At 39.5% G+C, this 15,611-nt stretch overlaps 1 protein-coding gene across 8 annotated transcripts in view; it reads right to left on the bottom strand.

Moving 5' to 3' along the window:
- Nucleotides 1–15,611, bottom strand: part of LOC149225160 (protein-tyrosine sulfotransferase-like) — a 250,002-nt gene that overhangs the window by 57,585 nt on the left and 176,806 nt on the right. For all 8 annotated transcript variants that reach the window (XR_016247643.1, XM_089376961.1, XM_089376956.1 and 5 more), the window contains 5 exons: nucleotides 7,692–7,796; nucleotides 7,419–7,575; nucleotides 6,952–7,004; nucleotides 6,726–6,794; nucleotides 6,401–6,520 (listed from right to left, as the gene is read on the bottom strand). Coding sequence is in view for 7 of the 8 variants with exons in the window: in XM_089376961.1 (XP_089233087.1) it covers nucleotides 6,401–6,520; nucleotides 6,726–6,794; nucleotides 6,952–7,004; nucleotides 7,419–7,575; nucleotides 7,692–7,796 (504 nt within the window). In the remaining variant the exon portion in view is untranslated. The remainder of the gene's footprint in view (nucleotides 1–6,400; nucleotides 6,521–6,725; nucleotides 6,795–6,951; nucleotides 7,005–7,418; nucleotides 7,576–7,691; nucleotides 7,797–15,611) is intronic.

Genomic DNA, 15,611 nt, shown 5'->3' with positions numbered 1-15,611 from the left:
CCTGGGAAATTGATGTGCTAGGTGACCTAAAGGGGCTAGATTTTGGGAAAAAGGGGAAAATGGTTGAAAGAGGGTTGAAAAGATCACCCTTTTTGAAGGATCAGTGCCTAGTTCACTTGGGGATATGGAGCCAAGGATAATGATGAGTAAGAACTTGGTTTCTTGATCAAGGAGGCCCAAAAAGTCAACTTCGTCCAAGCTTGAGAGAAAGAAAAGAAAAATGTCCTTCAAGCATTTATACTTCAAAGCAAATGATGCAAGCTTCTCGAGATAAATAAATCTCTAGGACATTTCATTCATATAACGCTCATACATTAAATTAGCTCAAACATGCTCAATTCCACATTTCGATAATGCAGCGACTAGCCTTAATTTTAGCAGTATGCAGCAACAAGAATAATACTATCAAAATTTACTTACAACATTATAGAGCATATCCAACTAGAATTTCATTCACTCAATAAAGCTCCAAGACAAGAGAAATAGCCCAAATCAAAATTCATCCATCTCCAAAATATCCACCAAGGAAAAAGTGTGAAAATTCTCTATGATTAGAGAGATCCCAAGTCAAGTGATGATACAAATGAATGTATCTAGCATCAATATATATCCTCCTAAGGAGTTCGAATTAGCCTATGGGTCCCTGAAGATAAAATAATGTGCAAATAATAACTCCTAATGGTGACAAGCCCACCATACTAACTCATAATGTAAAAACAAGCCTCACAAGGGGCCAAATAATGATGTATGCATGTCGTAGGGCCCTCCAAAGGCTCAATAACATCCTAAAGTGCCATATTGAGGAATAAATTCCTCAAAATATGATGCACAAAGGGGTGGCCCCTTGTTTTCCAAATAGTAGACCTATGGTCCTCTCAATGGGTCTGAGGGCACATCAATGACCCCATGGGTCTCCATATGAATCAAAGATGTCTGTATATCCTCTGCAAATGTCCAGGTGGTGGAATGTGTTAGCACTTAGTAATTTTCTGAGGTTGCAGAAGAAAATCACCAAGGTAACCACAAACCAACTTTGGAAGCTGGGATCTAGCCCTGCCAGCTTCAGAGAGGGCTCTCTCTGTAAGATTTAACTTTGTTTGAAAAGAATATTAGGCTAGTTATGAAGTTTGGGTTGATTTGTATTTGAATGGTTGGTTGATAACTAGGTTGCCATTGGGCTATGGAGTTTGTTACATAAAATACAATTGACAGCAGTGTTTACAGATAGATCTCACAGGGTAGGGTAGCCAAACCGAATGGATTCTTTAAGGTCTGTGAAATGGAGAAAAAGAACAGATTTAAGGTTCACTTCAAATATAGAGCATTATTACCTGAATTCTATATTTAAAGATCAGAAGAAAACATAGAAATTATTCGTAGTCGGGTGCAGAGTGTAGATTTAAACAAATTCTTCCCTTTATTTATCTATTGAATAATTCAGATCTGGAAAACATGTGCTACAAACAGAGAAATATCAACACATGAGACAGATAGATGCACTTCACCAACAACTTGACACAAGAATCCTGTGAAAGAGCTTTTGTAATCACTGGTAATTTGTTGATGCTTCAGAAAAAATATACAATAATGTTCTTCGTACAAAAACCAACATCTCTTACTTCAAATGAGGAAGTATTTATAAAAATTTTAAACTAAAATATCTTGAAAAAATATCAAGATTTGTTACAAATATCTCAAACTGTATTTACACAAATAGAATTGAAATATAGGACATTCAAAACTAATGAATCTACTTGGCACTATCTTTGTCGATTGCTGGTGACAAAGAAGAGCAATTTGAATTTGATAGTAACTCTTATCTGATGAGGTGGCATCCAAGTCACTCACTGTCTTTGTAATTTTTGCTCCCCAAATTCTGAAAAATAGGGTCCTGTAATCCCTTTGTATATCCCAAACCATAATAGTTGTTAGAAAATTGAGAGAGGTTTCTGTAAATGATGATGTTGGCAACAAAAACCTCTTTGAGTATTTGAAAATTTATTTCCACCTGCTTGGAAACTGCATTTGAAAACACTAACAAAAAACAAGAAAATTCGGGAAAAAAATTGCAAAGATTCATCTGAATCTCCCAAACCATAACACTGTAACAGTTGTTAGAAAACTGAGAGAGGTTTTTGTACATGATGATGTTATAAACAAAAACCTCTTTCCGTTTTTGAGAATTCATCCTCAGTTGTTTGTAAACCATGTTTTAAATTACTGTGTTGTATAGGAAAAAACATAGTTTTAACTGACCATGAAATAGATATATGACGTGGAGGCGGGAGGTGACATGGAGGTGGGGGATCATGTGGAGCCACATGGTTGGTGGAAAGGAAGTGGGGTTCGCAAGGGTGATGTGGAGAAATGACGTGGAGGTGAGTGGGTTAACCAGTCCAAGTGGCAGGCAGTGAGTGGTGTGAGAATGTTAGTGGGAATGGAATGGTAAGTAGGAGCGGGATCAGGGAGGAGGACGCGTGGCAGAATAGCAGTGGAGGAGGAGCAAGGACAAGGTAGGTGAATGTTGGCACAAGAGTAGGGACAAGTGGGATGGCGAAACAGCTTTCGGATGGGGGGACGCAGGCAGTATCCGGTAAGTCGAGGGGGGTGTCCGAAATCACATGGCACAACATGTAGGGGGGCGATAAACCGCTTTTCGGACCCCCCCCCCCCCCTCGTGGTCGTTAAACGTTATTGCTTCGAGGGGGTTCAAAACCTATCATGGGTCGTTGGATTGAGGTGGTAAATGATCGGGGATGGCGGAATAAGGAGAGGTTTAACACCGGATGGCCCCACAATCTATTTCGGGCACATGAAATATAACCCAATGTCCAAACTTAGGACAACAAACCAATTCAGACTTATTACATCAAAAAGTTTTATTTTCCTATCTAAATGTTATTCTAAAGCAAATGAGGGTGCATTTGAGCATGCAAACCCTATCAAATTTTCCTTTTAAAGAGACAAAGAATGTTCATTTCAACACTAAACTACTCTAATCAACTAAATTAATCCAGATTAAATAGTTGTATTAACTTTATTCACCTATTTTGTCTATCTATTCTTAACCAAGATTAAACAGTTTGGCTAAGTTATTCACCCTACTCTAATTAACATAAATTGAAATCAACTTGAACATGATTAAACAGTATGTTTCAAGCAGAAAGGGATTGTGGCATTTTAAACAAGCTGCACACAATTTCATAAATTTATTCTTTACAAAGCCAAAAGGCTAGTAGTGGCACTTACGCTAGCATCACTTTCATATTTATTCATTTTTTGTGGGGTTCATTTAGCATTTCTTCTATTTTTCTATTTTTGTATTTATACCCTCTTCTCATTTTTCATTTTTCAATTTTCATTTTTCTATCTTTTTGGAAATCGTTTGCAGAAAGCTATATTATTTACAATCTGAAATATTGAAAGCAACTATTCAATGATCAATTGATCCTATAAATTACAGAACCCTAAGAGAATGAATGCTACCATGACATCGTACAATTGTTGGGACACCTGCCAAGAGTGTGGGGCTCTTGTGGGGGCCCGCTGGGCATAGTGTACCAATCATGTCACCATCATCCCCAAAGTGGATCGCTAGTAGTCTTTGAACATCCATGAAGATATAAGGAGTGTTGTTTGCTATTGTGGAGACCCATGGCTCTCTATGTACACCCTACATGTGCCAGTATGGACCTCTGGGGGTCAGGATCCCATATAGGGAAGCAAAACCCAAATGGAAACCACCTGCAATCCTACATAAGATCAATGCATCCCCTAGGCTTCCAGTACAATCAGTCATTAGAATAATCAGGTAAAGGAGCTTACAAGCCATAGATAACAAAGTGGGCACTTCATAATGGCATGCCTTTCCGCCGTGGGCTTTGGCGTGTGCTAGTGTCTCCAAACTCCAAAGGGGGTTAGCCAAGTACCTTATTAGGTGGGTTCAGCCCTTAGAGGAGATAGTATGTCCAAGGTACACCTTTCTAATGGGGGTGACAAGTGACAAATAGGTGAGATGGAATAGGGAATAAGGGGGGCAACCCTGGGCCACATAATGGGGCAGAGGGGTAGCTAGATAAGAGGAAGGCCACACCTGGGTATATAATATATAGGAGGGAGCAGTCGTGGTACATGAGGTGCCCCAGCCTTGATTTTTCCACCCTTCTTTATATATCTTTTGCCTTTTATGAATTTTCTTTAATTAACTGCTCGGGGCTCAAAGGACAAGGACAAGAACATGATGTGTATAATATAGCAATGATTACCCCTTTTGAGGTAGGGCGGTTCATTGCCCTCTAGGGGATGGGACAATCAAGGGTTCCTGAATGATAGAGGAGGCTCATCTAGGGCCTATGAAACCAAGGTGATGGCCATGGATGGGGTAGAGCTCATGTGTCGGCTTTTTGCCACATGCTAATTATTTTTGTCCCGACCATCTTTTGCATTTTGTGGTACAATTTCCTATTAAATGTGGCCAGTTATGCTTTTTCTTATTTTTTTAGTTGCTTCAACCTTTGGGGCATCATTCTAGGCCTGACCCAAAGTGGGGGCAAAGGGGATAGGGAGGCTAGCCCTATGTGGACCCAGTTGGGAGAAATGATGATGAATGGGGGTATATTGAGTGGAAAAGGAGTATTATGTGCGGGTAAAGGAGCGGAACCACGCACCCAAAATCGGGTTTTCCCAAGTAGTACCACCCTAGAACCAAATGGTCAATAAAGGAGATCCCACGGGACTAAGATCCAAGGGTAGCAACCAAAAGAAATTAAGAGGAAAGGGGCACAAACTTAGTCCACTCTTTCCGCCAAATCCCCCCATCGATCCATACCCAGAAGTATCCATGATAACTAAACCCAATACTCAATTACCAAATGACAAGACATACCTTTAGATTCGGGAGGCCCACCTTCAAACATACAATCAATACAGGAGGGTGAGGGACCACATGGCTAGCTTAGGTGGCAGAGAAATGGCACAATGAGCTAGTAGGAGGCATCAAGGGGCTGCTGGCTGCTGGCTGAGGCTCATCATGGAGAAAAAAGTCTCCTAGGGATATCACCCACAAGGTGGTGGGTAACAAGTTTCAAGAGAAGGCTGAGAGAGCTTCTAAAGGAAGCTGAGATAGCTTCTAGAGAAAGAGGCTGTGAGAGACTGCTAGTGGAGAGATTCTACAGCAAAAAGAAGGAAGGAGACTGAGATAGCCTCTACTGGAAGAGAGAAAGCAAGGGGAGAAGGAGTTAGAGGCTGAGATAGCGATTGCGAAAGGAGAAAACAACTACAACAGTGTGCAGAATACCAACAGGCCGAGTTCCTAGTTTGATAAAGTAGCACGCAGCCCAGGAGACTGGCAGAAGTTCCAATGTGAATTCCTGAGCAGAACAGCAGCATGCAAACTAAGGCAAAGAGGGCAGTCTGACAGGGCCAAAAATCTAGGCAGGAGAGCAGACTTCCATTGCTGAATTCGAAGAGCTTTTCAGCATATTTTTCCAGGCTGGAACAGGCCTGATTTTTAGGAGATCAGACCCATAATTTTAGGTCTCTGCACAGATTTCAAGGCTGAAATAGTCAGCCTGTCAGCGCAGATTTTGAGTAGGAAATTTGCAGATCTGTGGCACATATTTTGAGGATATTAATTGTTGTTCAGTGGCCCAAATTTTGTGGAGCAAATTATGGGCAGACAACATGAAATTAATGCTGGAAAGCTCACTCAGTGGCATGCAGTTCAAGGAGCAGTGGTTGCTGGACTATGACCGAGTTTTCAAGGGGGAGATATAAGTACCCTTGAAATGTTTTAAATGTTGTAAAAAATTTCTCTGAGATAAGCAATAAAAACTCCTTATAACTGGTTTTCCGCTTGTGGTTTCTTTCCAGGGTCTGAGATTAACTGAAAATAATTGTGTACAAATTTATGTGTGTGCTTGCTTGTGTTTTTTAACAACTGAAAGTGTGAAAGGCAAAAGTAGTGGTAGCCTAGTAGAATTTTTATCTGAATGTATTTCATGTTTATATATCAGCCATGTGAAATGGGTTGTGGGCATTAAACAATGACGTGCAAAACAAGCTAAAACCGGAGGGGGGGCTACAAGGACGGGGCTACAAGGACCTTAAAAAAATTTCTACATATAATACAACTACAAGGAAATTTTTTGAAAATTAGCAGTTTGTCAGTTTCCTGATTAATTTGCCTCGAATTTCCTAACAGTTACCATCGTCTCACAAAAAGAAAGGTGTTTTCCATATATAAACTACAAATTTGTTTGAAACTCCAAATTGTCTTCATCAGTGTCACCATACATCTAGAAAAAGCATGAGAAAAGTGACGTGAAGACTTATATAATGGTAATGACCACATCCTAACCTGCTTGTGTGCATTAGTAAGAATACTAATTATTAAGAATACCTGTGTTGAAAAATTAGCTGGCACAACACCCTTCAATGAAGAAATGCGTAGCTGTGTGTGAGATAACCTTGTAGTAGAAACACAACCTTCATAATTTCCCATCAGTTTAGCAACCGTAAACTGCAAAATAGAAAAGAAAAGAAATTAGGGATGTCCTGATTGCTAATATAAATAGAAACATGCTAAGAAGGTTTTTATTCAAATTTCACACTTTCTTCTTAAGAAATAAGCTATTGAGTCAGAAATCCAGACTTCTCATTTATAGATATTTTATGTTAACATAGGGGTGAAGAGGAAGTGCATCTGAATCAAGTAAAACACATACATTTTCCTTTTTTTCTTTGGCATTTTCATTAACAGGATGTATGTTCGACTTCTGGTCCTCAATACTGCTCTGTAGTGAGGAGACACACGAATATTTCTCAGTCAATCCTAATTTTCCCTCCAAAATCAGTGGAGAATTATACATATGATCTTCTCCTTGGTGAACAGTTGGCTTTTGCATCTAAAGTACAAACGCAAAATCCAGAAAATGTAAGGTCCAAATGTACTTGTGGTTGCATTGGTTCTTCTGATTTGCTACCAATTGACATGAGTTTAGAACCTGCAAGTAAGAATTAATAAGAGGTATGCGGAACACGATAAAGTAACAACTTCCATCTTTCATCTCAGTTTAAGTTAACTGTTGGGAAGTGGTCCAATCAAACGAGTTTTAATGCTTCGAAATTCTAACCATGTCTAATTTTCAAAGTTTTTCAGTAAGTTGATCAAATAGGAAGTTAAATTACATGAATTGTATCCCTCATTCTAACCTTGCCAATCCTACCAAGCTTCGGAATCTTCTCACCCACCATGACATCTAGGATGATAACATTTTTCTTACCAGTTTCACATGTAACAATTTGTTTCTGTTATAACTGAGTTGTATATTAAGTATATATACCCGTTTTCTGTAATAATAGATGCTTCCACACATCCCTAAAATATGTAAAGCAAGAATTCCTTCAAGTCTACTGACCTGTTCTGTTATTGGTAACAAGCGAACTCAAACTAAAAGAATTATTTGACTTTTGTAACTGAGAGATCACTTGTGCTCCAACTAAATTTGCAAACATTGTAGCAGACTCCTTATGGTTCTCTGTAAGGCCCACATATAGCATTTTATCCAATCTCCTCTGCATGTAAGTGCACTTACTTATCTTTGACCTCCAATGAAAGTATCCCAAAAGCATAAATTTCAACAAAATGTCAAACAATGTGCTGAGATGCCTATCATATTTTTGGGAGTTACCTTTGCCACTTGCAATACATACTTCCCAAGAAACGAGTACTTCACCACACACTGGCGGATTTCTTGAGCTCCTTCTATATAGGAGTTATTAGTCAATCCCGCTACCTGTCAAAATATCTGATCACAAGTGTTTTAACAATAAACCACGGACTTGGAAGAGAAAAGACACACAGCAAATGTGCCTATAGCAATGTTTTCGATTGCAAATAATTTTAGCCAGGCCATAAATAAAGCTAAGATCCTGGAATATAAAACTTATAGAAGCTGTAATGAAAGGCATCAAAAGTTGGAACTTAAAGAAAATAAATTTTTGAGAATAAATAAATTTACAAAAGATAACAGTGCAGCCTCTAAAATCTTCCATTTATTCCTCTACTAAGACCATGAAATTTGGGCATTTCCAATCCATCAATTGAGGCTGAAGTATTTAAAAGAAAAGAATACTCACTAACATAAACACAAGCATTAGTAGGACCCAACCAGGAAGATATGGTGAAGTTTAAAACACTTCAAGATAGGAAAGAAGACTCCCGGAAGTTCAAATATAATTTGGTATGTATAGAGTCTAGACGCCATATGCACTTTAACAATCTGGATCTGTACATGAGAGGCTAGAAAAACATAAAATCTCAGAATGTAATATCTGCATTTGTCAAACCTAAAAGGGACTTCAAGTTCCATCATAATACTGATTAGGTTATAGACCCCAGTTATCATGTATCAAAAGTTGGTTCATGCACCAGCATCTAATACTGTAGCTATAGGAGTCAATAGAACAGAATATCTTTATTTACATCCTCTAGAGACCTTCTACGATCTACAGGATGGAGTAAAATAGTGACAATAAAATTTAAACAAAATAATATTACCCTATATATATATATATATATATATATATATATATGACAGCATAACCTTCCCCATGGTTGTAACATATATATTTAATAAATATTTATGACTCCTAAACTATATGGCATCATTCTATACATATGATTCATGAAAGCTTAAGACACATAATCACAGGACTCGGTAAGGTCAAACCATACTCCGCAATTTGACCCAGCCTGGCCTCACAAGCAGGTTGGGTCAAAGTAGAACCCTCCAGACCCAGTCTAACTCACCAGACTCAGCTTTGGCAGGCTTGCCCTATAAGTGAATTTGAAAAGGCAGCTCCTTTTCACTATGCGTTTTAGCAATTACTAAAAATAGTCTATTTTTTAAACGTATGGCGACTGAAGCGTTATTTATTTGGGCTGCTCTTTATATGAACAAAATATTGAATCCATTCTGTTTAAATTTATTTGGGCCACACTTTATTAATGATTTTAGCAGAGAAGGACGAGGCAGGCACCTTTATGGGCAATGTTTTTCATTATGTTTTCTAACCAACCCCTATATAAGGTTTCATTATTTGTCCTGCGGCTCTTCCTTTTGGCTTTATATGGCTTTAACTCTTCCACCACTAAGTTTTCTTACAATACTGCTGTGATAGAACAAGTTATTTTACATGCAGTGATGTTGGGGGAATGGTGGTGAACTTCATATTTACAGAGAAGATATGATGGTTTTACAGATAATAGCGTTGGAAACACTGAGAGGGGGGTGAATCAGTGCTTCACTTCAATTAGTTATTTTTTAATCTTTTAGAGCATTAATTAACATTAGCATCAAATCAAAACATTAATCAACACCACTATTCAACAATGCACTATATCAAAGACAGTAGACACGAGATTTTTAGGTCAAAACCCTTCCAGGAGAAAAACCACCGAACGCTTCTTAATATAGGTCTTCAAAATTTATTGTGATTAGGAAGCTCCAACTCTCTGATTTACCAGCTACAACAAGAAGGACACTCCAACGCCTTCATTTTATCAGCTCCGACTTAAAGAATGCTCAAACTGGAAGGACGCTCCAACGCTTTAGTTTTAGAAGCTCCGACTGAAAAGATGCTCCAACACCCTGCACAAGCTCCAACCTACCCTAGCACCACCCTATCGCCCTGAAGTGTTCTTAGGGTCCAACCTAAAGGAGACTCCACTCTCCGCCTTGCACCACCCTACAACCCTACTCATCAAGCCACCACTTGCCCTAAAGGCTCCAACCTTCAAATCACCTCAACGGACCATGTTCCACAATTTTCAGACTGGATCCACCTCTACCTAATATCAACACAAAAACAAACTGCAATACAATCTCTACTTAATCAAATCTGCTTAAGCTCAATATGTGCATCAAACCCTAGCTTCAAGCAACATCAACCTGTCATCAAACATCCAGCCATACAACCCTAGTTCAACAAGCAAGTTAGAAGCACTAGAAACCCTGGCATTCATCAGCTGCCCACACAAGCCAATAACTTTGCTCAAGCACTTCTGACAAACCCTAACTCAACAATAGCCTATCAATACTATACCACCATCCTTTGTGTCAGTGCACCAAGAGTATATCATGCCAAACTTCTCTGCAATGCAAGCTCTGTTGTCTCAAACCCTAGTTGTCAATTCTTGCTCAGACAAACGTTATCATGTAAACACATACCAGTGACATATATAAGGGACAGCAGTGATACAATATCACTTGTAACAATAAGAGGTGAAGCAGTGCATGCATGTCAAGCTCTCCCTTTCTTCCAGATATGCAATGTTAAGACAAACTCTGTCAATTGCCAATTTAAAAAGCTACTCGTTGCCAATTCATAAACTGAACCTTTTACAAATCATACTCTCATATTGCTGATGTATACCTTGGATGTATAATCCCTGCTCAACAACAGAATTGCCCCTTGTGTACTGAAGATGATGAGTATATACCTGAAGATGTCTGCCAATAATTTGATTTTTTCTCTATCAATATGTGCCCAACAAACCTTTGACCAGACAATATGAAGAGATCATATACATGGCTAGAATCTGGCCCACTTCATTCAACGATGGTGCCTTAGATACTGTTTTGATAGCTGTTCAAATACCTCAAGCCAAAAACCCTTAACCAGAATTAAGAATACAGAAGATAGTTAGAAGGAAACTTTTCTTTAACCCAGGTCTGCTAGGATAAAGGATAGACTTATAATAACGCCTTAGAGTAACACACAGATCAAAGCATAACCAACGAATAACCCTCAGAACAAGATGAAGATCAGTCACAAAACTCAGAGAGTTTAAATTAATGCCAAAAGAATACCTTTGACCAGATCCAAAAGAAGGGTCCGAATTGGCCTTGCACAGCACAGCGAAAAAAAATTGTTTCAATCTGGCTTTTAGCAATGTTCAGATTAGATCTCACTGAAGGTGCTTCAGATAGCTCAGATTAGGGCTCAGGTAGCAGTAAATTTAATGCCTTGGAGATTTCAACAAAAAGGTTCTTCAAGCTGCCAACAAACTCGCAAATATGCTTCTCAAATTGGTGTGGAATAACCCTTAAATTCTGTGTGATATGTCACTTCCTCAGCGCTAAATTGAAGGTTATATGCCTCTGCAACAAAGATCAGAATTACTCCATTCAATTACACAGGACTGCCATCAAAATCAATACCATAGAGATCTGGAAAGAGCGCCGAATAGGCCTCAATGTTAGACCTTAACAAAAGCGAATTCTTCTCTAAAGGATGACCCAAATAACCCTTAAAATCTTTTCACAGAAGGAAGTGGCATCTGGCAACAAACCTCAGGTACGAGCCTTCAACAAACCTTAGGTCCGAGCCTGTAACAATACCTCAGATCTAAGCCTCAGAAGGCTCCTCTACCAGGGCCGAAGAGCCCCAGAAAGATTGCCTCAAACCAATGAAGTTGCCTCAGAAAGGCCAAATCTGTGCCTGTCTCAGGGACGAAATTTTCTCAACAGAATTCTCAAAACAGGCCTCACAAGACGCTTCCTGAATCAGCCTTCAAAACCCAGTCATGCCCAGTGAATTACCAAAAATAAAAGATAAAAGAATAAGCCCAACCACTCTATGAAACTCGGCCGACTTCCTTCTGATTTTCAAGACTACATAGGCCATAGAACTCGCAGAAATAGTTCAGATATAAGTGTGTGAGCTTGTGTTCTTTTGAGGGGAAACGAGCCCTAATTTATAGAGGTCGAAGGGTCATCAAAAGATGGGATGCCAACCTGATCACTAGGAGGGAGCCAACCCTCCAAAATACTAAATTTAAAATTCAATTTTTTTACAATTTTGAAGCCAAAATAATTCACCAACTTTAGGACAGACTTTAATTCAAATTTGATAATTTATCCTTGATAACATCTCCTTTTGACTTTGACTAGGCTAGGCCTTTTCAATTTTAATTTCCTTGTATAATATAAAATTGCTTGTAACACCTCCTCTAGGGTTCCTTGACCAAAAATTGGGTTTTCAACTTCGAGAAGCCATATCTCCTCAACCGAGAGTACCCACTTGATGTGCTACATACCATTGGAATCGGCACGACATGGACAATCAATTGATGATGGTCTCGCGCTCAAAGTCATTGCCCTCTAGATCCATTTTCCTCAACATGTGCAGGGCAGCTAGGGCTTCCTATCCTCTCTTCCAGGGCTTCATGTCATTTGGAGCTTCCAATCAATGCAAACTAGACGAATATTAAGAGCATTCAAGGACCAAAATTGGCATCAATGACAACACCATTCAACAAATAGAAATGTGTTCGTTACCAACCAAAAGTGGGTGACCCCTAGGAAAAGCTTCTCTCCTATTTGTCTAATCCAATTGGTAGCCAACAACCCCTGAGAGCCACTTTGTAGCCGATGCGATGTGCCATTCATATCTCCGTCATCTGCATCAGTCATATGTTTCCTCGCCCATTTGATTAGAGCACATGTTGGAAGGTGGGCTTCTGATCAAAAGGTACTTTATTCATTATGCGATCGGGTGCTTATGCTTGTTCATATTTGGGCGTTTTGGCATAGATGGTGGGGTGACCTAGAAGAAAGAAGGGTCTTAGTCGTAGTCTTGTTCCCTGACATTAAATGTGGGGTTAACTTTCTATCCTAGTATAATGGGACATCCCCTAATGGCCCATGGCTTTAGGAAGGGGTACTACTTCGGAAGCCATGTTTAGATAGCGTAGCCCCATCTATCCCTATTACATCCTTACCACTTTCCATCTTACAATATGAGCCCCTTTTCCACCTCCCTTCTTCGGGTCAACTGACCATTGGTTCATTGGTGTTTGGCATACACACATCCTCATACCTTGGGCAGGGCCTCAAAATGCACTGTGGGAGGTTGATGCAGCTAAAAGAAAAGAAAAGAGCATATGATGGCCATAAGAAAAACAAAAGTAAAATCAAAATGCAAAAGATGGTCGATACATACAAATTAGCAAGTGGCCAAAAGCCAAGCATGAGCTTTACCTCTATCATATGGACATCACCTAGTTCCTAGGCCAATGTTGCCCTATCTCATAGAACACAAGGAACCCTTGCATGTCCCAACCCTTGATGGGCAATGCACTGCCCCATCCTAATGGGGATAATAATTGCTATACATCATACAAAGCAAGCTCACATTCCTCAAGCTACGAGCAGTAATACAAGAAAAATTAAAGAAAAAGTAAAGAACGATATAGAGGGGTGGAAAAACAAAGGCCGAGGTAACCCATGCATCCATGATTGGTCCCTCCTCACATCTATACACCCAGGATGAGGTATTCCATCATAGCTGGTCCCTTTGACCACGACAATTGGCCATGGAGTTCTTTACCCCTCTGTTCCATCATTATTAACATGGCACATATCGATTGAGGGGTGAGCTGAGGACATGTCACTTCCCTTTGGGGTTTGGGAACACCTAACGGGTTGTCTGTTAACCACTCCTACCTAGGGAGGTAACACCATTATGTGACTAAGGCCCCAATTTTGGAAAAGAAGCCACATATGAAGTGTTATTATGCAAATTTATTTCCAGGTTAATTCACTTAGATTCAATAATAATTAATGTACTTGATAGTGAAAGTTGTAGCACTAGATATCGTGTGTGATTGGCAAGTGGTTCCATCCATTGGTCTAGGCAACTTAATTGGGGTCTAGGTCCTCCAAAGGGACATACAGACACCCATAGGTGATGCGTTGAGAGCCATGGAACTCCAGAGCATTGTAGAGCATAATTCATAGCATGGGCACCTTCAACACCAACAGCTTTTGTACTTTTCCCTATATTATTCATGGGATGATGCACCTAGACTAGTATGCCCCCAGCTAGCTTAGTAGTACATACATGGTGTGGTAGTTGATGCAAGGCCTAGATGAGGTTTCTCTTATTCCTTGAGACATGGGAGGGCTAGCACCATCTTCAGTGTCCTCAACATTGGAGAAAAGATGGAGATTTTATCACTTGGAGACCCATGAGACCCAATTTTGTACCCCAAACCCACATTTGGGGGCCATAGAATGATTTGCACCAGGATATAGGGGCCAACCCCTAGATCTTGATTTTAGAGGCCTTTTACACTTGTCATGGAACCAAAAGGCCTCAACATCAGCCTTCTAGAATCCCATGCAAACATGACATCAGCAGTTCGGCTAGCATTTGTGGAGATAAAATTGAAATTGCAAAATCTACTAGGTCGGCATGTGACTTGGGCCATTATTTGCACATTATTTTATGATTATAGGGTCTTGTAGGCTACAATAGGTTATGTTAAAGCACGTATATATTGGAGAGACCTCATTTGATCTCTCATCATCATCACACTTGGGCCTCATAGAGGAAACTCACAATTGCTCTTTTGTAGACTATATTCGATCTTGGATGCATTATGATGTTTGGAGCTGATTTTTGGACATTCTTTGGAGCTATTCTTTGGATTAATGGATGGATTTCTTGCATATTGTCTCCTATGTACTCTTAAATGTTGAAAATCTATTTTCTATGTCAAATGCATGGAATGATTGATTCTAGTTCATGCTAAAATTGTGCCCTAATTTTATTGGCAATTAATTGAATGCTAGATAGATGAATATTGCGTTCATCACTCATACATGACATGTAAGAATTCTGCTAGTGGTGACCTCCTACTCATACATGACATGTAAGAATTCTGCTAGTGGTGACCTCCTAGTAGCTCTCCCATAAAACTCCATTATTCCTTTAAGTGGGTAAATGCTCGAAATTCGTTGCTAGGGCACCAAATTTCAGCCTCCTTAGAAGCAAGATTAGCTAACCTAAGACATCCTTGACTCCATATGCCCAAAGGATAAGGCACTAATCCAAATTGTTGGTGATCATTCTCACTTTTTCTCCATATTTTTCTCTCTTAAATTTCGGTCCTTTCAAGGCTAGAGAAGGAGCTAGGGCTTGGTGCAAATTTCTAGGGAAAGGGAGGATTTCGGTGGTTGGAGAGAATAAACATCACGTGGGTAGGGTTTACAACAAAACCTATTAATTTGGTGGGCATCCACTTCAATTTCATCCATAAAATATCTTGCCCTAAGTGTTTTCCCTAAAAGGGAAATCGTAGTTTTTCTTCCCTCGACTTAAGGACTTCCTTGAAGCTTTCATGAGACTTGCCTAGCTAATATACATTGTAAGAAAACTTTCCTCCTTGCCTTGATCTTGAGTTACTCAAACACTCGTCAAAACAATCAAACCCTAGTCATTGTGCTCTTATTTCCAGGTCTCTCATAGAAAGTGAATTTGTTATATACCTAGGGGGATAATATAGGGTACAAAGGGAGGTACCCAAGGTAATAATGTAATAATGGGATGGGTCATAGTAATAAATAAAGTGGTTAACCCATATCATGTAAGGGACCACAAGTATTTAGTAATAATGGGCCCATGGTATTAGTTCGATGGTATGAGGGAACCATGGTAATGACCCATGGTATTGTATGTATGAGGCCTATATAGAGGCTAGAGACTCCACATGGAGAGGTGTGAAGGAATATTGTATGAACAAGCATATGGCTTGTGGAGTG

This window comes from Pinus tabuliformis, chromosome J (genome assembly GCF_031772625.1).
Source record: "Pinus tabuliformis cultivar Carrire ecotype Pingquan chromosome J, CPIR1, whole genome shotgun sequence".
Lineage (NCBI taxonomy): Eukaryota > Viridiplantae > Streptophyta > Pinopsida > Pinales > Pinaceae > Pinus > Pinus tabuliformis.
Note: the sequence above shows the minus strand (reverse complement) of the source record. Positions and strands in the feature narration are given on the sequence as shown.